The 24,717-nt window shown below is 37.8% G+C and overlaps 2 protein-coding genes across 27 annotated transcripts in view; one reads left to right on the forward strand and one right to left on the reverse strand.

Annotated features, from left to right (window-relative positions):
- USP53 (ubiquitin specific peptidase 53) overlaps positions 1 to 24,717 on the reverse strand; it is a 203,953-nt gene that overhangs the window by 129,422 nt on the left and 49,814 nt on the right. For 18 of the 26 annotated variants that reach the window (XM_073804914.1, XM_073804913.1, XM_073804909.1 and 15 more), the window contains 4 exons: positions 14,476 to 14,572; positions 5,264 to 12,984; positions 4,722 to 4,788; positions 2,898 to 3,007 (listed from right to left, as the gene is read on the reverse strand). In XM_073804914.1, coding sequence (XP_073661015.1) covers positions 11,994 to 12,984; positions 14,476 to 14,572 — 1,088 coding nt within the window. In that variant the 3' untranslated portion in view covers positions 2,898 to 3,007; positions 4,722 to 4,788; positions 5,264 to 11,993. Of the gene's footprint in view, positions 1 to 2,897; positions 3,008 to 4,721; positions 4,789 to 5,263; positions 12,985 to 14,475; positions 14,573 to 24,717 lie in introns of those variants that run through there. The other 8 variants (XM_073804910.1, XM_073804902.1, XM_019927872.3 and 5 more) reach the window with 6 other exon arrangements.
- Positions 5,559 to 8,724, forward strand: ARLN (allregulin). Its single transcript, XM_033857442.2, has 2 exons — positions 5,559 to 5,855; positions 7,350 to 8,724. Coding segments are annotated over exons 1-2 (207 nt in total). The 5' UTR covers positions 5,559 to 5,649; the 3' UTR covers positions 7,351 to 8,724.

The following is a 24,717-nucleotide window of genomic DNA, read 5'->3' on the forward strand; positions in this document are numbered from 1 at the left end:
TATTTCAGGTTGTTTCTGCTTATTTTCAATGTTTCGTGGAGGGACAGAGGCGTGGAGCTGCCTACTCTACCATTCTGAACACGGGTCTCCCAAGGTGATTTTCTGACAGAGTTCTCATCAGAGCAGAAAAAAATAAATCTGTTTTCTAACAGGGCATATTTATAGATATGAACATAAAAGCTGAGTTTCTCCAGTAGAGGCTTGAAGCCTCATTCCCTGCATCTACTCCTCCATTTCATGTTGGTCCCTGAGTTCTCCCTGAGGAAACATGGAGCTCCATGAAACACAGTTTGAAAAACACTGTTATAAATCATTATAATCCCCTGATACGTATGTGCCTAGTGCCTGTGATCTGATGTTAGAAATACTTAAGTAATCATTTTGACCTAGATTTATCTCTTGCTTGTTTCCTAACTTATTTCAAAAAACTTTCTTCCCATCTTCCCAACTTTGTGAAAAAGCACAAAGAATAAAATGATCTGTCATTCCATCTCCCAGAGTTAACTGCTGTTAACATGTTGACATTTCTCACACCTATAAAACAAGTGTAATTCAGGTTAATATTTTATATATAGCAGTTATCACCTGGGCCTCCATTTGCTTAACACTGTTATTCTAGCTCACACCTATGTCAGTATTGTCATGTCTACTCTTGGAAGCCTATTACGTGACTTTATGAGAGAAGACGTGTCATGTATTGACTAACCTTTCAATCTGCACCCTCAATGACCATCCCTCCAACACCTTTCAATAAAACAAAGGTTGATTGCTCTATTGGTTAGCATAATGAGACTTCAAGGCTGTGGGTTTTAACATCTTTGTCATCTATGACTACCAATTAAGCTTGGCCATATTAAGTTGTTTTTAAACTTCAAAATGCAGCAGAATGCCCTCTTTATTTTGAAATAAAATCTTTTATGAAACCCCAAAATATAAAATAAACAAAACTGAGCTCTTAAGGTTGAAGTCTGTATGTGTGCGAGTAGGTAGGGGGAAGAGGGTAGGCAGTTTATTCACAGCCAATCCTGCTTAGCCTTCCTAACATCCCAACCATGATGCAGAACCCCAGGGCTCTGGGACAGAGTGTTTGAATATCCCATATCTGTGAGATGTCCTCAGCCAGTACTTCTAAAGAATTGGATGACTATTGCATCTGTATCTCCTATGGCTCCTCAGATAGTGCCTGACACACAGTAGGCATTCAAGGAGTATTCACTGAAATAAAAGACATGAAATCCAAAATGGGGGAATGGATTAGTGTATACCCATTACTGGTACTTGAGAAAAATCTCAGAAAGTATCCTCACTGACAGTGGTAGATCAGTAGTGGTAGATCTCAGTGGTATCATTATACTACTGTGTTACAAAAGAGATAATTAAGATTGTATTAGTGGCTGCAGAATACAAGAAACATAACTGAATAAATATTTAATTTCTTCCACATTCAAGGTACGGTTTGAGAGACTATAGAGGCTGTAAAGATGGTAAAAATATAGGATAGGTAAAATATCCTGAAGAATATTTAATACTCTGATAGGGGAGATAATTTACATAAAATTTTGCTACAAAGCAAGCCAACGTACCAAACTATGTCAAGAAAATTTCAATGTTTTTTGAGCTGAAGGTAGAGAAGTTTTGAAAAATGACCAGTAGACACCTCATCAACAGGTGGCTGTTACAGAATGTAGACGGTAATTGATGCAGAAGAAAGGCAAAAAACTATGGGAACAAATACTCACTGCATAATTTTCAGAAGATAACTCTCACCCTAAGAAGAAAGCATGACATATGAAGTAGTTGGAGATGAGTTAAATGTGAACTTTTTTGCAATTGGTGTGTTAAAAATACTGAGAATGGAGAGATCAACGTGAAATGTAGCGAGGGAAACTTTATGAAGTTGGCAATTTGAACTGAAAAAAGATGGGAAGGATTAGGATAGGTGGGGAAGCATTTCAGTTTAATGAAGACAACATGTGCCAAAGCCTAAAGGCCAAAAGGAGAAGAGTTTCCATGAGGAAGAAGAAGAAATCAATCTGGCTGGAGCAAAGGGTGTTTGCTGGGCACCAGGTTGGCTGAGTGGGGTGGAAACAGATTAATAGCGGGAGCTGCTAAAGGTCAAGATGAAGATAAAAGAGAAGCTGCGGGCTTCCCTGGTGGCGCAGTGGCTGAGAGTCCGCCTGCCGATGCGGGGGACACGGGATCGTGCCCCGGTCCAGGAGGATCCCACATGCCGCGGAGCAGCTGGGCCCGAGAGCCATGGCTGCTAAGCCTGCGCGTGTGCTCCGCAATGGGAGAAGCCACGACAGTGAGAGGCCCGCATACCGGAAAAAAAAAAAAAAAAAGAGAAGCTGCAACAAATAGCAATTAGTTTTGATGACTGTACAACTCTCAAAGAAAACTATCATAGGTGTGTAAAGTAGTAATGATGGAAAAGAAATAAGAGAAATGAAAGTCCTAAGGATATTGAGGTGGCCTGAGATGTGGACAGTGAAATAGATTACCCAGAGAATTCGACAGCTTGAATAGAATCAGGGGTGACAGAGATAAATCCTCTGACTTGACGGTAAAGTTGCACCAGTGTCAATTAAGAAATCCAGTTTCTGATTCTCTACTGTAAGTTTAATGGTGAGCTCTGGGGTGCAGCTGAGGATCAGTTGACCCTGTCGTTTGATGGGGTACTGTCCCTCAGAGGGGAAAAATATACCCTCTGAGGGTGCTGGGGTCTAGGGAGATTGTTTTTTAAGCTTTCCTTTCTCTACAGCCATTAGAAATAGAAAACAAGAGTATTCATAACAGAAGACACCAGAGTCACTATAACCCCCCCAAACAGTTCAAACAAATGTTTTCTCCTGTTAATCTAAATTCAGAAAGAGAAAAAGACAAGAAGAGACTCTCACCATTCTCGTTTATTGGATACTACAGCAGAAATCTGGGAGACTGACTAGTAGAATTCTCATCTTCTGCCGGCTTATGTTAGAGGTCCCAGGATCTGTCACCAGCAGCAGCCCTGGAGTGAGCAGTGTCCAGTTAGCGACATCCATCCTTGATACCAGAATTGTGGTGAAGGAAATGTTCTCTACCACTCTGTCCCCTGCAGGACTCCAAATGGATTTCACAGTTTTACCTCCAGCTCTAGGCTAATCCCAGTGGTTTACTGTCTGTACACCTAGTAGATGGACTAAATGCTATCTGACTAGACATGACAACACCACACAGCAGTGAATAAATTAATAACTAGATTATTTCTCATTTTGGTATTCCTTTATGGATTGAGTCAGACCAAGGAACTCATTTTATAACAGAAATAAACTACATGCTTGCAAAAACTTTGGAGTACTCATTAAAATTTCATGCCCTGCACCGTCCCCAATCCTCAGGGCAAATAGAACATAAAAATCTAGACATCAAAAGGACTTTAGTGGCTTCCCTGGTGGCGCAGTGGTTGAAAGTCCGCCTGCCGATGCAGGGGACACGGGTTCGTGCCCCAGTCCGGGAAGATCCCACATGCCGTGGAGCAGCTGGGCCCATGAGCCGTGGCCGCTGGGCCTGCACGTCTGGAGCCTGTGCTCCGCAGCAGGAGAGGCAAAAGGACTTTAGGAAAAGTCTTTCAAGAAACTGGACTTAATGGCCAGAAGCACTACCTCTGGTCCTTATAAAAATCCAGAATACTCCAAATAGAAGGTGTGGATTAACCCCTTTTGAAATAGTGTTTGGTCACCCTATGCCTACTGGCGTCTCTAAACCTCCCATTTCTGGATTGACTGAACACTATAGGGACTTAAGTGAACAATATGACACTACGACTAGCCATATACAGGAACTAACTAGTATACTTGGGTATAACTGGCTTGTATACACAAGTCTAAGTTCTTTTCAGTACTAAGATCCTTTTTCTTAGCCTTTGGAACTTATGAGTTGGAAAAGGCAGTTCTAAATCTTTCCATAGTAACAGAACAAGAGTTCAATATTGGTATGCAAATGTCAGAAGTCTTTCAGTCAAAAGTTAGTAGCCTCTGCTGGACTTGAAAATCTTCTTGCCCCGGACACACTGACAGCCCAAGAAAGAGGAGCTTGTGCCATCACTGATGAAGCATGCTGCTTCTATGTAAATCACCTGGGACAAATAGTGTTTAATCTGCACCTTTTGAAGACAAGATAAACACCCTCCATCAGATAAACGAGGCTCAGCCATTCTATTGGACTGACCTATTCCCAGGGATGGGAGACTGATTTAATGGGATATGGGGAAGTGTGCTTAGATGTGTTGTTTTCTGTTTATGCATCCTCATTCTAATCTACGTTCTTCTCTCCCTTTGCAGATCCCTTGCCACTCTGCTGCTAACCCAATTCTTCTCTCCACAGCCACTAACTCAGAGTTTGTGTGAAACTTCTAGGGAAGTTTCAGACAGGGGAATGAAGGAGTTCAGAGCATGTCACCCCAAAATATGTCACTTTGGCATATTGAATATTTTCAGTTAAAGGCATTTGAGAAACAGCTGGTGCTAGAAGTGCACTCTGACCTTCCTTTTTCTTCCTGAAGGAGATAAAATTCCCATGTAAAAGATGCCCTCACTACATCAGGAGGAAGAAAAATATTTTTATCACCAGAGATGGGAAATTGGACCAAAAAATACATACAAACAAACCTTGTTAAACTAACCCTTATCTTCCTAGTCATTTCTCCACAATTAACTACCCTTAACCAAACCTCTTTGTCTTACTTGTTTCTTTTTCTAAAAGGTAGAAAAGCGTTCTGCGCTGGTCACTTCCTCAGGTCTTCATTCTCTTCTGAAGGTTCCCATGCACATGTAAAAAAAAAAAAAACCCTAAAAACCACTTCTATGCTTTTCTCCTGTTAACCTGTCTTATGTCAATTTAATTCTTATGCCCAGCTGGAGACCCAAAGAGAGTAGAGGAGAATTTTCCCTTGCCTACTATGGTAAATCATTTTCTTTCTGCTAACGTTCTAATGTCATGGGGGATCACACTCCCAAACCCTTGGATTATTCTTAAGTTCACTCCTTTGAGATACATACAAAATTCTCACGTTTTGCTCTCTGGCCCCTTTAGAAACTTACCCTCACACTTACGATGTCAACCTCATTAGAGCTGTTTACAGAATTTAATCAAATAAGTGTAACATGTTAGGGACAGTACAAAACCCATTAGAGGAGGCTCTTTTAAAACCTTGGCATAAGGACCCAAAAGGAATACAGGGATAAGGAGAGGCGACCATGGGCACTTCCAAGGTGGAATCAATCACCTGTCAGGAATGGGACGTGAAGTGACTTCCGGTCCGGCCAGAGAGTATTTCTCCTAGCGAAACCTGAATAACCGGCTTCCCACCTGGACGCTGCAGGGCGGAACGGGCGGACAGCTTCCCCCGCCTCCAAGTGCAGACGCCGCTGTCCGTCCGCAGTCACGGGGGTAGCGGGCCGACGGAAGACGCCTGCGCGCTGGGAGGGGCGGGTACAGGGCTCACTTCCGGGGCGGGTACAGGGCCCATTTCCGGGGCGGGGAACAGCGCATGCGTTGTGGGGCGGGGAGGGGGGGGTCGGACTTCGTCCACTTTTCCGGCGAGGCGAACGCGGAAGAGCGGGAGCTGAGGATTTCCGACTACTCAGATTGTGGCGTGGCGACTGCTGCAAGATGGAGGTGGGCTTGGCGGCCGAAGATGGTCGGGATGGTCCCCGGGAGCGGCGAGGCTTGGGTGAAGCCGAGAGGCCGCAGCAGAACCACGAAGTGCGGCCTCAGTCCGGGGCAGACCGGTTACCAAAACATTCCTACTGGTTGGATCTCTGGCTCTTCGTCCTCTTAGACGTGGTGTTGTTTTTCTTCGTGTATTTTTTACCCTGGTGAGTACTCTTAACGCATCGTTGAAATGGTAAGGGGCTTAGAGACCATCTACCCCAGTTTGGGGAGGTGGGTGCGGGAGAGGCGAGGAAATTGCATTACGGAAAGTTACGGCCTGTCCACCATCATCCAGCTGGCGAGTGGTAGGATAGGGTAGGCGCGGGAGTGGAACGAAGACCAGAGTGAAAATGTCCTTCCTTGGCACCTCAGTTGAGGGTGTTCAGATGAGGTGTAGAGGAAACTTCGCTTCATAAATTTTTTGTTCTATGTTGGGAGGAAACCGGCTGGGTTTGAGTTCCTGCACTACCACGAAGAAACTGGAGACGTTATTTGGCTTTTTGGAGCTTTATATTCACATTTACCATTTGGGACCAATAGTAACCAGGTCATAGGGGTGTGGTGTGGCGTGGTGTTTCAGATAAATCGCCAACTTATCTAAAAGCGATTTATTTGCATATTGCCTGGCAGCAGTCAGCGCTCCGCTAAAGCTACTGTTACTGTACGACGGTTTGACCGTGAGCAGGCCGTGCACGGTTATCTCACATGGGTCCAGAACTGGACTCTTGACTTCGTACTCAGATGACCTTACTTTTCAGTGTCCCCATTTCAGTAAATGTTAACTTTATTCACTCACTTCTCCTCCCGGAAGCCTGGGTCTCATTTTCTGATTTCCCGCATTGCTTTATATACACACCCGCACACTCCAAAACACCAACTGATGAGTCACAAAACTCTCTAGATTCCCTTTGGAAAATCCATGCTCTCCATTTTCATTGCCACCCCCTCTGAGAAGACTGTTTTGGCAGAGGATAAAGGAAGGGGACTTAGAGAAGGGGCTTGGGGGAGCAGAACAAGAAGGAGGATACAGGACTGAGATGATACAAGGGACAAGTTCAGGAGAGGAGCAGTGAGCTGAAGGAGGAAAAGCGGTGCAGCTCATTTAGTCATTAAACAGCTCCTTTGGACTTCGGAGCTAATCCTTTACGCACTGTAAGTTAATTTCACTCAGCCATCATGCTTATTGAATTTGTGGTAATTATGTCTTCTTCTCTCACCCCCAGCCCCCAATTTTGGCAAAAATTTGGGCATAAGCTCACTGTTGGTGAGGCCCCATTGTCTCTGATTCCTTGGATTTCTTGAATGGTGTGGCCGAGGGTTCAGTGGGACCAATGGAAGATGGGTGTTTCTGTAAAATCCTCTGTCAAGTCATTTGTAAAGGAGAATCTTTCCACCCACTCCTCCTGATATTTGGTAGAGTGATACTTCAAATGCAGTGTTTTTTTGTTTGTTTTTTTTTTAATGATCTGAATTTTCAGCTCTGGATAGAAAATGGAAGACTTATAAAGAATAGTCAGGCCTTTTTTTGCTCTTATCAATATGAAAATCATTTAGGAATAGGCAAATGACTAAGACAATCAAAGTTTTCAAAAGTTGGCATAAAGTATTTAAAGGGAAAGAAAAAGGAAACATTGTTGACAATTATTTGGTTTTTACAGAATGGTTTGCCTGATACCTAAATTAAGAATTTTGGCTCCTGGAGTGGATCCTGAAAATGACTACAAACTTCTTGAACAAAGAAGGCAGGACTGTGCACCAGAAGAATTTCAGACTCTAAGGGACCTTCATTTCATTTTACACATTCTGTTATTCTTTGCGGGAACTATATTAAATGGGTAATGATCTCAGCCATTCATAGCTAAGTTCTTAAAACTCGGCTCTGATTCACATTTTAAAACTTTTTACAGATTATTTGGTGGCTTTACAGGGGCTGAACATAAAAAGTATTTATACATGAAGGTTTATTATACTTATTAGGAAATAGATTGTTTTTCCTTTAACATTTTAAGGGTTGGCCAAGGTTTAGTATGATGCAGATAATATGGTGAAATAATAAGGTGAAATATTTAGAAATAAATTATACAAAAGCAAGGGAAGAATTTTGAAAAAAGGAGTTAAAAGCTATACAGAAAATGCAGGCCCACAATGTATTTGCTGTAAGTGCCAGTTTAATTTTTAGATTAAGTGGACCTCTGTTATGGTTGCTAGGTTGGTACAATCTTAGAGAAAGTATATAATGTCCAGTAATGGAAGGCTAGAGTGCATGGGGTCTTACCTGGATGCTTCCCCTCACTTTTAAGCTCTTGAACTCTGTAAAGTAGGACTGTGTGTTTCAAACCTAATTTTTATTGTGGTTGCATTAAGAATGTTTGTGGCCAAAACATGTTTATTATAATGTCTGTAACTTACTTTAATACTCCAGCAAAGTCACCATATTTACTCTTTGAACAAATGTTTGAGCACTTACTGTGGGCCAGGTACCGCACTGAACGAAACAGACAAAAATCCTTGCCTTTATGGAGCTTACATTCTTTTTTATGTAAGTATGTTAACAAGAATTTATTTCCCAGGAGTGATCAGCTAGTATTTAGTCAAAAAGGTCACATTCCCAAAGCAGCTACTATAAGCCCTTCAGAAGCTATTCCTATTATATAACAGATGTTAGAAATGGGCTCTTGTCCTTGAAATTGGTGACATTTTATATATTGGAATTGCCTAAATATTTTCCTGTCCCTTAGAAGCAGGGCATAGATCTGGTAAACTCTACATCCTCTGTTCTTTAGAATGGCATTTAGGGTTAGTGTGAAATCTGGGATTGATTTTGGAGGCTTTTAGCCTAATGCTGACTATAAGTTTAACAATTACGCCTTCAGAGAACCTAACAAACCTGCCTGAGGAGAACTTTTTAGGCAAGGTTGAAGCATCTAGAGAAACAGAACTGGGATTTCATTGAGGGTACCAAACAGATTGTATGAATTGTTTTGTGCTACTTGCTAGTAATTTTGTCCAATAAATGTTGATTATACAGGTAAATTGGGTCTGATTTCCTTTCATTTTAACAAATTACTTGTGTGTTAGGTCACACACAAAGATTTATAATCCATACTACCTTTCTGAGCCTAGCATCAGCCTTCTACCACAACTATTGAATATTCTGAAAATTTCTAGTACAGGGAAGATACTACTAAGTAGAAAGATTGTAGTATTGTGACGTGACTGTAAATGGTATCCGAAATGGTGGCAGTATGAGGTTTGAATATTTCCTACAGATGAAATTGTGCCTACCACTGAACTGTGCCATCTCAGGGTAACATAGTATACTTGAAGGCTTTTAACTGGGTAAATGGGACACCAAGAAGAATTGGCAAACTTGCTGTGATAAAAATAGAGACATCAAAAGTATTTACATCAATGTGATTTTAAGTCTGGTAAATTCCTTTGTAAATTTCATATAAGTGAAATGATTGTTTCAATAACCGTTTGAAATCAACTGGCCAATGAGCAATTGTGAGGCAGTCTTTAGAGTTCTGTTAACCTGAAAATTTTAGGATGTGAAGTGCTCCATATACCTAGTCCCTACATGTAATGGGAATACATTCAGAGACTACAGAATATTTAGTAAGGGCATTTAATGTAGAGGTAATTATGCTCTAGGAAAAGGGTCATCAAACTACACTAATGGGCCAAATCTGGCCCACTTGCCTCTCTTTAAAGGCCTGTGAGCCAAGAATGATTTTTAACATCTTAAAATGATTGAAAAAAGTCAAGACTATTTCATGATGTGAAAATGATGTGAAATCCAAGTTTCAATGCTTATAAAGTTTTACTGGAACACAGACATGCCCATTCATTTGCATACTGTTATGTAAATGTTACCTTACAGCTGTTTTCACACTACAGTGGCAGAGTTGAGTAACAGAGATCCTATGGTCCACAAGCCTAAATTATTTACTATCTGGGTCTTTAAAGAAAGTTTGCCAACTCCTGTGGGAACGCTCCTTTAGGCCTTGAGGGGGTTGAACTCTTAGGAGTCTCCTGTGATAAATTTTTTGATCAGTGATATTCCAAGTTCACCCCTTAACTTTAAATTGACTTACATTTCCCATAAAATATATAATTCACAGAGGTGAAAGGAAGCCACAGTTTTATGAATGCAAAGAAAAGTCCCAACCATATTAAATTAAAAATCAGTTTATCCCCCCCCAAAATTTTGAATCAGAAGAAACTGACTTCACAGAAAGATACCCTGAAGTATTTTGAACATTACAATCGTTGGCTGTGTTATTTTAAAAGTTATAATAAGCTTATAACCAGAAGAAAACATCTATAAAAATAGACACCCTAGAAACAAAAAATTCACATGTGCATGATTAGTAAATATATATTCAATCTATATTTGGAGTGTTGAATCAACAAAAACAAATGGTCAGTTTCTAGTCTATTAGTACTATAACATGATTCAGGAGGTTTCAACTGGACAGTACTTTAAAAAGAGCCCAAATTGGACGTTTCTATTTGCAACTCAATTGTGAGTTGAATCCCATACAAATCTATGAGATTATTTATAAGTATCAGAAATCAGTTTAAGTGTTTCAAATAATACATTTTCAACTGGACAAAACTACACAAAGTTTTTGAAAGCTATTAAAAATACTTGAAGCTCATTTTTCTAGTATTTTACAATGTTATAAAAGCAGTAATTAAATACAGTGACATTTCAAACACAATTTTACAAATTTACAATATTTACAAATCCCCCCATACTAAAAGCTATGTTAAAAAAAAAGATTTCTTAAAAGATAAAATTTTATTTAGTTGATATTCAAGTATTTCTAAATTAAGAGAATATAAAGTAATAATCACCTACTGTTATAGCTAGAAAAGGCTATTAAAAACTTCTCTAGGTGGAAGACAAAATTTGGCCAAGATTTCATAACTCTGAGCTTAGACTTCTACAAGCAATTACTTTCTACTTACCTAGAAAATAAGATTCATTTACATTTTGGAATATTTTAACAATTTATGGGATTGGTCAAGATATTAAATTTACTAATTAGTTTATGGAATTATTATGTTTTATATATAAAATTTAAATTCTCAATTCTCTAGTGTGGACAATATAAAACTATTCTAAACTACAATTAGTTTACCAGCTTAGTACAAAATTAAATGACAACTATGAAATAAGGCAATTACTTATTTTCACTTGTAAGGTCATCATAATAATGGAAAATCCCTTTTTTTTTTTTAAAGAAAGACTTCTCCATGAAAATAGGTGGGGTAAAAATTAAATTATTTGTTTAGAAAAAAGGGAGGGATGCTCAAATTAATACATTTCATTAAAAATTAAATCTATATGAAAGGCAAAAATTTAATCTGGAAACCCAGAAAGATTTTCAAATTCAAGAATATGAAAATTACTAAAATGGGCTGACAACCTACAAACAGGTAATATAGCAGGGAAAATTTAGGCAGTCACAGTGATATTCTTAAAAAGAGGACTATAGGTTAATTCCTAACACTGGTTATTAGCAGCCCAAAGTAAACCAAACCAAAATAAAAACCTTTCACATTTCATATAAAATTAGAAAAAATGTAACAAGATAAATAAATATACTAAAGTGAAGTATTTTTAGCTTACATGACTGAAGTAATGTTTATGAATGCATACAACAAAGGATATTCTGAAGATAAAAATTCTAGGAGCAAAACTGTCTTCTCTTCTGACCTTGAGAATTTAAAAATTGTTTTATCATTAAGGCTTTTTTCCCCCAAATGCCATCAATTTCATGGGTCGATACATTTTAAGACACTTAAAGGGATCATATGTAGTAGACTATCACAGAAGTCAAAAGCAAATGGGTGAAGTCCTCTTTTGGCTCCCCATTAGAAAGTGCTTCCTCACAAAGCAAATATTGCTTTGACTACACAAGCTACATATCATCTATCTTTCAGTTAGCAGAGTTTACCAATCTACATATGAGTACTGGTTAGTTTAATACCTATGGGTCTACCAGTCAGAAAATAAAGGGACAAATTACATTTTTACTCAACTGCAGCATATGATAAATGACTTTCTGCATACCCCCGGATATTCTATTTTTTGAGGCATGCCAAGACTATTCAGAGGGAATTTCAAAATATCCAATAAGTAGATCTTCACAAAATAAAATATCTGTATAGAAAGTTAAAGTGATTAATGAGTTAAATATTGCCATGGTTTTAATTTCATATAGCACTAGGTTTGGTCATTTGATTCCTAGTTAATGGCCTCAGAAGTAAAAGCCTGTCGGTTTCATCATTTATCTATTACAGTGTATACCAGGTTTATGTCTTTGCTTGGAAGGGCAGTTTGAACCAAGACTACTGTGTAACACAGGCCCTAGCCCTCTTTCATTCTGAGAAAGTGAATTATCATTACAAAAGCCACTGCTCTCTGGAAAACAGAGCTTGGGCCTCTGATGGTATTTCAATCTATATGTATCAGTCATGCAGTTATCCACTGAAAAATAGGTAGTTAATGAAACTGTCTCATTTGGACAGGTAGAACTAGAGTCTATTTCTGGCTGGCAAGAAGCACCAACAGCTGTACCCGAGTCGGCCTGAAAATCATTAGCTGAAGAGCTGGACGGGGTGTTTGATGTGTTGCCGACATACTCTTTTGCTTGAAATGTTTCCTTAAGTCTTTCATCATTCATATGTGTACTCACTTCTAAACCTGGTTCTGAAGCTGTACTTAAACTGTGCTTTGGAAGACTAGAAGAATTAGCTTTAAACATCTCTGTTGGTTTGACAGCAGGTGGAGCATCATTTTTCTCTGACTGTGGCACACTGGTTATAGCATATTTCTTTGGTGGCAAAGGGGGTGGGGTATTCTGGCAAACAAGTTCTGGCATCTGACAACCATCAGATCTGCAGGTTGACTGAATGAGATGTTCCCTGGATAGAGAGTTCTCAGAGTAACACTGTTCTATCGTATTTTGCTGCTGGATGAGGGGAGCAGTTCCTGGCTTCAACCCCACAGTTCTCATGTGTGAAGACCACAATGAAGATGGTGAGACTGTTCCATTACTGTTCACTCTCTTTGCAGAAGCAGAATTATCATCAACGTGAAAAAGCAAACCTGTTCCCTCAGAATTTTCTATATTAAGCCACTCAGAAAATTTGCATTCACTTGCTTTTTCAAGTTTCTGTTCATCTGACTGGTGGGTATGCTCTCTTGCTGTATGGTCCTTGAGTATTTGTGGATTGGATGAAGGGAATAACTTTCCATTGGTTTCACGTATATGTGACCTGAAAAATAAAAACAAAGCTAAAACGCCATACACAAATATGCAAAATTGGAGGGAAAACAAACATTTGTAGTTTAACTTCCCAATACAGCACTTATGTTATTTGTGTAACATAGCAAAAATGGAAAGATATTTGCAACCATTAACAATTTACACTCTCTGAATCCAAAATCTTTATGCCAGAATACATAAATGTTTATTAGAAACATCCGTCATTACCAAGATCAGATTTATAACCAGAAGTATAGTTAAAAAAGCAAATTTCAGGGGATTCCCTGGTGGCACAGTGGTTGAGAGTCCACCTGCCGAAGCAGGGGACACGGGTTTGTGCCCCGGTCTGGGAAGATCCCACATGCCGCAGAGTGGCTGGGCCTGTGAGCCATGGCCGCTGAGCCTGCGCTCCGCAACGGGAGAAGCCACAACAGTGAGAGGCCCGCGTACCACAAAAAAAAAAAAAAAAAAGCAAATATCAGAGAATTCCCTGGCAGTCCAGTGGTTAGGACTCAGCGCTTTCACTGCCCAGGCGCAGGTTCAATCCCTGTTTGGGTAACTAAGATGCCACAAGCCACACAGTGCAGCCAAAAAAAAAAAAAAAATTCAACTTAAAAACACTGAAATTACATTTATTGTGATAAAATGTAGCATAGACTTAAGTAAAATGTTACTAGCAAACAATTCAATATTCTAAAACACTTCCCACCCAAAGTTTATAGCAATAGAGGTACTTTAATTTTGATATATAATGCTATAAGGATAGTATACTAATTAAAAATAATTTGGTTAATCAAAGACTACCTTTATTTAAGTAATAGTTAACTTCTAAGGTGAAGAAAAATGATATCACATTGCAGATTATTTATCTTCATATGATTAAATTATTTTTCTCATGTGAATTGCATAAAATTCAATTAGAGCACAAAGATGAAAAGAGTTGAGGCTCTGCTAAGTAGATAAGAGCTATATTCAAATCTCAACTCCATTGCTTTGGCCAAATTACTTAATCTAAGCCCCAAATTTTCTCTTTTGTAAAATACCATACATCTCAAAAGAATGCTGTAAGGTTTAAAACAAACAATCATATATTGTACAAGATACTTTGTAGGCCCCCTATCATTAAGGTTTACATCCTTTTAATGATCCCCAATAAAACATGCATCATAATACTCTAGACCAGCAGTCCCCAACCTTTTTTGGCACCAGAGACCAGTTTCGTGGAAGACAATTTTTGCACTGACTTGGGAAGGAGCGTGTGGTTCAGGCGGTAATGCGAGAGATGGGGAGCGGCAGATGAAACTTCGCTCACTCGGCTGCCACTCACCTCCTGCTGTGCGGCCCAGTTCCAGCATCAGTCTGCAGCCTGGGGCTTGGGGACCCCTGCTCTAGACCCATTGCTTTCAGAGTAGTGACAGGTAGTATGCCTTTCTGATAAAGAGTTCCTATAATACATGCATTTAATTTAAAAGATTTTAGTATTCCAAATAGCTAGGATTACCTTTTTATCAAAGGATTTTTTATTTGTAGATATGATTCTGGGTGGGACTCATAAGATTTATAGGCTACTTCCAGGTTCTTGAGTTCTTTTCTAAAGCCTGAGGAAGGGAATGAGAAAAAATTATTTAAGTGATCTTTTAGAATTTACTCCATCTATACTTCTCCATAATTTACAAAAGATTTTCTATAATCAGGTAATTCTCTTCCAAATTAACAGATGAAAACTAGTTCTTCAAGCCTCAGCTCAAATAATACCTCTTTCCTGAACCCTTTATACAAAATCAATGGCTCTTTCCTCAGTTTTTTTTTTTTTTTTTTTTTTTGGTACGCGGGCCTCTCTCTGCTGTGGCCTCTCCTGTTGCGGAGCACAGGCTCCGGACGCGCAGGCCCAGCGGCCATGGCTCACGGGCCCAGCCTCTCCGTGGCATGTGGGATCCTCCCGGACCGGGCACGAACCCGAGTCCCCTGCATCAGCAGGCAGACTCTCAACCACTGCGCCACCAGGGAAGCCCCTATCTTCAATTTATTATCTCTTGAAAATGTCAGCAATCCCCAAAAAGTGTTATTCTAGATGGGTCGTGTGGAGCTGTGCTTCCCCTGTTTACTCTTTACTGACAAAATGGTGGGAAAACGCTACATTTGGAGACAGATGGCTTGAGTTGAAGTTTGGATTCACAGCTTATTGGTTGGTAACTTTATATTCCTAAAACCAACTTTACAAACTTATACCACCTTACAGTCTAGGTTTCTGCCTTTAAGTAATGAGATGCTGATATCTATTTTACCAACGTCACAGAAATATTAGGAACATCAACTGAATTTAAATGGGTGGGAGGGTATTATGATAACATAAAATGTTATCACACCACTAACTAGCTTCCATTTATTGACTGCTTACTCAAGTTGTAAGAAGTTGATAATAATTATTTCATTTAATTTTTACAACTGAACACCTTTTTACTTGAAAAGACAATGAACGAACTTCAGTTATTCAGACTTGAGTATGTGTCAGAAATTTTCTTGAAAATAAAAGAAGTGAAACTGTCACTTCGAATAAAACAACTGGCAGTATTTATTGCCAATGATAAAATTTAACCTTTTAGATGAAAGTAAAGAGTTTTGGAAAATTTGTATTTACCACCATGAGTTCTGTACTTTTCCAATACTTATAAAGACTTCCTGATAATATCTGTGGTGATGTTTTAAAATCTGTTCTTTAAAAATATATAGAGAGGGCTTCCCTGGTGGTGCAGTGGTTGAGAATCTGCCTGCCAATGCAGGGGACACGGGTTCGAGGCCTGGTCTGGGAAGATCCCACATGCTGCGGAGCGACTAGCCCCGTGAGCCACAATTACTGAGCCTGCGCGTCTGGAGCCTGTGCTCTGCAACAAGAGAGGCCGCGATAGTGAGAGGCCCACACACCGCAATGAGGAGTGGCCCCTGCTTGCCGCAACTAGAGAAACCCCTCACACAGAAACGAAGAGCCAACACAGCCATAAATAAATACATATATATATAGAGAGAGAGAAAAATGGGACTTCCCTGGCAGTCCAGTGGTCAAGACTCTGCACTCCCACCTCAGGGGGCATGGGTTCAATCCCTGGTTGGGGAACTAAGATCCCGCATGCCGTGTGACACGGCCGAAGAAAAAAGGATATATAAAAAAATGTATCCAGATAAATGACCTGGAAAACAGAATGGTGGAATTCACTGCTACGGAAGAGAATAAAGAAAAAAGAATGAAAAGAAATGAAGACAACCTAAGAGACCTCTGGGACAACACTAAATGCAACAACATTCGCATTATAGGGGTCCCAGAGGAGAAGAGAGAGAGAAAGGACCAGAGAAAATATTTAAAGAGATTATAGTCGAAAACTTCCCTAACATGGGAAAGGAAACAGCCACCCAAGTCCAGGAAGCGCAGCGAGTCCCATACAGGATAAACTCAAGGAGAAACACACCGAGACACATAGTAATCAAATTGGCAAAAATTAAAGACAAAGAATAATTATTGAAAGCAGCAAGGGAAAAATGACAAATAACATACAAGGGAACTCTCATAAGGTTAACAGCTGATTTCTCAGCAGAAACTCTACAAGCCAGAAGGGACTGGCATGATATACTTAAAGTGACGAAAGGGAAGAACCTACAACCCAGATTACTCTACCCAGCAAGGATCTCATTCACATTCGATGGAGAAATCAAAAGCTTTAGAGACAAGCAAAAGATAAGAGAATTCAGCACCACCAAACCAGCTCTACAGCAAATGCGAAAGGAACTTCTCTAAGTGGGAAACACAAGAGAAGAAAAGGACCTACAAAAACAAACCCAAAACAATTAAGAAAATGGTCATAGGAACATATATATCGATAATTACCTTAAACATGAATGGATTGAATGCTCCAACCAAACGACACAGGCTTGCTGAATGGATACAAAAACAAGACCCATATATATGCTGTCTAAAAGAGACCCACTTCAGACCTACGGACACATACAGACTGAAAGTGAGGGGATGGAAAAAGATATTCCATGCAAATGGGAATCCAAAGAAAGCTGGAGTAGCAATACTCATATCAGATAAAATAGACTTTAAAATAACACAATAATAGTGGGGGACTTTAACACCTCACTTACACCAATGGACAGATCATCCAAAATGAAAATAAATAAGGAAAGCTTTAAATGACACAATAGACCAGATAAATTTAATTGATATTTATAGGACATTCCATCCAAAAACAGCAGATTACATTTTCTTCTCAAGTGCGCACGGAACATTCTCCAGGATAGATCACATCTTAGGTCATAAATCAAGCCTCAGTAAATTTAAGAAAATTGAAATCATATCAAGCATCTTTTCTGACCACAACGCTATGAGATTAGAAATGAATTACAGGGAAAAAACGTAAAAAACACAAACACATGGAGGCTAAACAATATGTTACTAAATAACCAAGAGATCACTGAAGAAATCAAAGAGGAAATCAAAAAATACCTAGAGACAAATGACAATGAAAACACAACGATCCAAAACCTATGGGATGCAGCAAAAGCAGTTCTAAGTGGGAAGTTTATAGCTATACAAGCCTACCTCAAGAAACAAGAAAAATCTCAAATAAACAATCTAAACTTGCACCTAAAGGAACTAGAGAAAGAAGAACAAACAAAACCCAAAGTTAGCAGAAGGAAAGAAATCATAAAGATCAGATCAGAAATAAATGAAAAAGAAATGAAGAAAACGATAGCAAAGATAAATAAAACTAAAAACTGGTTCTTTGAGAAGATAAACAAAATTGATACACCATCAGCCAGACTCATCAAGAAAAAGAGGAAGAGGACTCAAATCAATAAAATTAAAAATGAAAAAGAAGTTACAACAGACACCCCAGAAATACAAAGCATCCTAAGAGACTACTACAAGCAACTCTATGCCAATAAAATGGACAACCTGGAAGAAATGGACAAATTCTTAGAAAGGTATAACCTTCCAAGACTGAACCAGGAAGAAATATAAAAAATGAACAGACCAATCACAGGTAGTGAAATTGAAACTGTGATTAAAAATCTTCCAACGAACAAAAGTCCAGGACCAGATGGCTTCACAGGCGAATTCTATGAAACATTTAGAGAATAGCTAACACCCGTCCTTCTCAAACTCTTCCAAAAAACTGCAGAGGAAGGAACACTCCCAAATGCATTCTATGAGGCCACCATCACCCTGATACCACAACCAGACAAAGATACTACAAAAAAAGAAAATTACAGACCAATATCACTGATGAATATAGATGCAAAAATCCTCAACAAAATACTAGCAAACAGAATCCAACAACACATTAAAAGGATCATACACCATGATCAAGTGGGATTTATCCCAGGGATGCAAGGATTCTTCAATATACGCAAATCAATCAATGTGGTACACCACATTAACAAACTGAAGAATTAAAAACCATATGATCATCTCAACAGATGCAGAAAAAGCTTTTGACAAAATTCAACACCCATTTATGATAAAAACTCTCCAGAAAGTGGGCATAGAGGGAACCTACGTCAACATAATAAAGGCCACATATGACAAACCCACAGCAAACATCATTCTCAATGGTGAAAACTGAAAGCATTTCCTCTAAATCAGGAACAAGACAAGGATGTCCACTCTCACCACTATTATTCAACATAGTTTTGGAAGTCCTAGCCTCGGCAATCAGAGAAGAAAAAGAAATAAAAGGAATCCAAATTGGAAAAGAAGAAGTATAACTGTCACTGTTTGCAGATGACATGATTACATAGAGAATCCTAAAGATGCCACCAGAAAACTACTAGAGCTAATCAATGAATTTGGTAAAGTTGAAGGATACAAAATGAACGCACAGAAACCTCTTGCATTCCTATACACTAATGATGAAAAATCTGAAAGAGAAATTAAGAAAACACTCTCATTTACCATTGCAACAAAAAGAATAAAATACCTAGGAATAAACCTACCTAGGGAGACAAAAGACCTGTATGTAGAAAACTGTAAGACACCGATGAAAGAAATTAAAGATGATACCAACAGATGGAGAGATATACCATGTCCTTGGATTGGAAGAATCAATATTGTGAAAATGACTATACTACCCAAGGCAATCTACAGAGTCAGTGCAATCTCTATCAAATTACCAATGGCATTTTTTTACAGAACTAGAACAAAAAATCTTAAAAATCTGTATAGAGACACAAAAGACCCCGAATAGCCAAAGCAGTCTTGAGGGAAAAAAACGGAGCGGGATGAATCAGACTCCCTGACTTCAGACTGTACTACAAAGCTACAGTAATCAAGACAATATGGTCCTGGCACAAAAACAGAAACATAGATCAATGGAACAAGATAGAAAGCCCAGAGATAAACCCACGCACATATGGTCAACTAATCTATGACAAAGGAGGCAAGGATATACAACAGAGAAAAGACAATCTTCAATAAGTGGTGCTGGGAAAACTGGACAGCTACATGTAAAAGAATGAAATTAGAACACTCCTTAACACCACACACAAAAATAAACTCAAAATGGATTAGAGACCTAAATGTAAGACGGAACACTATAAAACTCTTAGAGGAAAACATAGGAAGAACACTCTTTGACATGAATCACAGCAAGATCTTTTTTGATCCACCTCCTAGAGTAGAGGAAATAAAAACAAAAATAAACAAATGGGACCTAATGAAACTTAAAAGCTTTTGCACAACAAAGGAAACCATAAACAAGACGAAAAGACAACCCTCAGAATGGGATAAGATATTTGCAAACAAATTAATGGAGAAAGGATTAATCTCCATAATATATAAACAGCTCATGCAGCTCAATGTTAAAGAAACAAACAACCCAATCCAAAAATGGGCACAAGACCTAAATAGACAGTTCTCTAAAGAAGACATACAGATGGCCAAGAAGCACATGAAAAGCCACTCAACATCACTAATTATGAGAGAAATGCAAATCAAAACCACAATGAGGTATCACCTCACACCAGTTTGAATGGGCATCATCAGAAAATCTACAAACAACAAATGCTGGAGAGGGTGTGGAGAAAAGGGAACCTTCTTGCACTGTTGGTGGGAATGTAAATTGATACAGCCACTATGGAGAACAGTACGGAGATTCCTTAAAAAACTAAAAATAGAATTACTATATGATCCAGCAATCCCACTATGGGGCATATACCCAGAGAAAACCATAATTCAAAAAGACACATGCACCCCAATGTTCATTGCAGCACTATTTACAATAGCCAGGTCATGGAAGCAACCTAAATGCCCATCGACAGACGAATGGATAAAGAAGATGTAATACATATATACAATGGAATATTACTCAGCCATAAAAAGGAACGAAATTGGGTCATTTGTAGAGATGTGGATGAATCTAGAGACTGTTATACAGAGTGACGTAAGTCAGAAAGAGAAAAACAAATATCGTATATTAACGCATGTATGTGGAACCTAGAAAAATGGTGCAGATGAACCGGTTTGCAGGGCATAAGTTGAGACACAGATGTAGAGAACAAATGTATAGACACCAAATGGGGAAAGCCGTGGGGGGGTGGGGATGGTGGTGTGCTGAATTGGGCGATTGGGATTGACGTGTATAAAACTGATGACTAATAAGAACCTGCTATATAAAGAAATAAATAAAATAAAATTCAAAAATTCAAAAAAAAAAGTTTTAAACAAGAAGCACTGCAGGTACAATGTTACCAAAAAAAAAAAAAAAGAAAAGAAATGTATCAACATTTGGAAGACTTGCATAATTTAGCAAACCAATATTTTCCAAATGAGGATACATGGATGTTTCAAAATCATGCGTGAGTAAAGGATTTATTCATTCTTTAAATGAATAAATAAAATATTTAAGATTTTCAGGTTTAATGCCTAATACAGCGAATCTTAATAGATATAGCAATAAAAGCTGTTTGAGGTCCTCAATACCTTTTGTAAACAACCGTTCCAGTTAATTGCAAATAGGTGTCTTTTTAAAATCTGAGTCACAACTATTCTGTAAAACTTCTCTTTTTATAACCAAGGAATTGAGACTTAGGGAAATGAAGTGTCCTAACCGATGCCATATAGGTGGTTAAGTGGCAACACTCAAACAAACCCAGGATTAACTGCAAAGCCAGTGCTCTTTCTACTACCTGCAGGCTCTCTTTCATGTATGCCTAAAACACAAGATCATTATACAGAATCTCCTTCTGATGAAACTACGCCATTAGTATGAACATCAAATAACAGGATATACTTTAACATGCTGATGCCCACAGAAGATACCAAAATATATGGCATTAGCTTGAATATTCAGTTCATTCCCTATACTTCTGTACAATTCCAGTAAATTTTCCTGTATTTTCCCTTATTTTTAGTTGACCTTTTCATCATGTTAATTTATTTCAGTTTCCTCTCATTCTCATGCTTCTAGTCTACTGTACACCAAATCTGTGAACCAAAGATTGCAAAGAAAACAAAATCAAGTTATTAAAAAAGCAACTTTTATTTTTTAAACAATAGATAACTTTATCTTAGATGCCTTTTTATCTCTAAATTGATGTTCTAGGTACATTTTTTAAAACTACCCTGTCACTCAAAATTCAACTGGAACCTATAGTTGATCATAACATCTAAATATTACCCTATTTAAAAAATCTATATTGGTTATTATATGGCTCTGCAAGTTAAATCTTAGAAGTAATTTCCAAGAAATAGTAATGTAATATACATGAGAAATTAATACCCTATATGCCATACTGCTCACACAGTAAATGGCAGCTCCCAATAAAAATGAAAAACACTGTTTTTTCTTCTTTTAAATCACCTCCACACTGTCCACCATATTTCTAACTCACTGATCCAAGACAAAATAAGTATAAACTGAGACAAATTCTTCTTACCTTCCCCTCCGCCAACTATTTCTATATCTACCAAGTGCCATACTAATAAAGTCTCAGAAATAAAAGGCAATATAATATATCACAGAGAGTCTCATGACCCTGTAACCTTGACACACTGCCTGAGTCTCAAAAACTAAGCCTCCCTCTTAAGTGAAGTACGTCAGACAGACAAAAACAAATATCATATAATATCACTTGTATGTGCAATCTAAAAAAATGATACAAATGAACTTATTTACAAAACAGACAGACTCACAGACATAGAAAACAAACTTATGGTTGCCAAAGGGGAAAGCAGAGGGTGGGGGAGGGAAGTAAATTAAAGAGTTTGGGATTAACATACACACACTACTATACGTGAAATAGATAAACAATGAGGACCTCCTGTACAGCACAGGAAACTCTACTCAGTATCTTGTAATAACCTATAATGGAAAAGAATCTGAAAAAGAATAGATATATATATACATGTATAACTGAATCACTTTGCTGTACCCCTGAAACTAACACATTATAAATTAATTATACCTCAGTTTAAAAAATGGTTGTTAAAAAAAAAAACTAAGCCTCTCTCTTTGACAGCTACTTTATGACTAAAGAAAAAAAAAGTAATATCAGAAGGAATCTTGATTATTTTTCAACCTTTAAAGTTTGAAAAATTTGTAAGTTAAAGTTACATTATAATTTCCCACCCACTGTGATTTTAACTTTGGAATGTTTATTTACTTCTTAACTTATCCAGAACTTCAAGTTTAATATTCACAAGTACAAAAAAAATTAAATACTTAATTCTTAAAGATTTCTTTACTTTTATTAAAGTATCCACGCAATGGGCAGCAGGAGGCAGCAGAGGTTTTATAAATATGTTTGAAATTTTAATATCACTATGGCAGGCATTCAACCAAGTGGTTTGACTTCAGAATTCCAACTAACTTAAAAATAGATGTGTTATTTTTCTCTTCTGCTGACATAGACATCCATGTGTCTTTACTGGGAATTTTGGCTTCAGGTTCTTTGCAAATCTAAGATAGTCAGATTTTAACACTTGGCACAGAAAATACTTCAACATCAAGGCAAGATGCTTTAATTAATAATGCTAATTTTGGTACTGTATACAAAAAACCTAAAGCCCAATAGTCAAGAAATCAAAATATATATACTTAATCTGAAAAGGTGACCTAGATTTAAAACAGACTTACATAGCAAGAAAACCAAACTGCTAGTCTAGACACTGTAATCCTCATTCTTGTTGTATCGGAAGATTTCAGACTATAATAATAATACTGCAATTACAAAGTCTAAACATTCAAGAGCAATAACCTAATCAATGACCTGATTTACTATAAAAAGACAGTTAAGCAAAATTTGAATATTTTAGAAAAAAATCACAAAACTTTAACTATATAAATATTTCTGGCTAAATTTACTACATGCCAAAAGGAACAGAGAGATACTTTAATATGTAATAATCTACCCTATCAGATACTAAACTTGGGGATGATACAAAATAAAAAGGCAAGAGTCAGTAACTTCTTTCCTCACTGGGATTATAATTTAAAGAAAGAGCAAATAATACTATTTTGCTACAAATTAAATTTCAATACTGAAAGTTTATGGTTTTAAAAAACATATAAACATTTGGTGGTGCTGGGCCACAGCAAGTGCCTCTCGATGGTCTATGAAACTCTTAGAGAAAATAAATTTAGTATGCACAGAAACAAAACCAACTGTGAAAAGTACCTCATTCTTCAGATATACTCTCTAAATGAATATACTCTGAAGTTTGCAAAAAACATCTTAGAGGAAATAAACTTACGTATACGAATAAACTCTTCCAGTAAAATTTTTTTCATTTACTAATTTTAGGATTTAACAACATTAAGGGTAGTATATTTCACTTAACATAATGGAGGTACAGATTTTTTTACAATAAGAATTAAGGGAATTAACAGATTTTTCTGACCACTGATTAACTTCTTTCACTCTTCCTTGTCATTTGCAAGATCAAGATTCTCAGCTTGAACTAACCTTGACTTCTATGATTAACTGAGATTAAGCCAAGTATTACAGACCCCAAAGTAAATGGCAAAAGTTTTTTGAAAGACCTAATAATTCCTTTGTGATCTGTTATTTACAATCTATAAATATCCAAACACATATTTCAGTAGATAACCTTACTCCGTAGAGAAAAGAGTCCACTAGGTATGAACTCCTTCAACTGACTCATCTAACACAATACACACTGAATGGTACCAACACTCACCTTTATCTCTCCCATTACAGAAAAACTACTACTCCCTTAATTCAAAGCTTTCCTTTGAAGTTCCATTCTCACTCTACCTCCAGAGATCTTACTCCATTAATTACTGTTCTGGTCTATTCTTATCTTCACACCTTTCTCACCCTCTGTACATCATTAGTTCCTTACCCTCTGTAACATACATGCAAAACTAAGCTCTTGGTTTCATTTTTCTCCTTTAGGTAGGGCTTCTTTACTATTCACAGCAAGGGTTTTGACAGACATGTGCACTTATTTACTTCTCTTATTTACTTTTTATTCTACTGTAACCTTTTCTGAAAAACTTTTAATTTGAAGATAATTTCATAAAGTTCAGAGAAGTTGAAAGATATACCTACCTGCATATCCTTTACTCAGATTCACCTATTATTAACACTTTACCCCACTTTTTTTTCTGAACCATTTGAGAGTAAGTTACAAACATCATGACCCTTTACTTCTAAACACTTCAGTTCTACCTCAATCTTGCTTCTATTCTAATGTTCCCTCTATTCTAATGTTTCTCTAATACTG

The sequence above is a fragment of the Tursiops truncatus genome, chromosome 5 (assembly GCF_011762595.2).
Source record: "Tursiops truncatus isolate mTurTru1 chromosome 5, mTurTru1.mat.Y, whole genome shotgun sequence".
NCBI classification, from domain to species: Eukaryota; Metazoa; Chordata; class Mammalia; order Artiodactyla; family Delphinidae; genus Tursiops; species Tursiops truncatus.

Coding starts and splice junctions, on each gene's coding strand:
- ARLN (XM_033857442.2), top strand. CDS start 5,650: ATGGAGGTGGGCTTGGCGGCCGAAGATGGTCGGGATGGTCCCCGGGAG.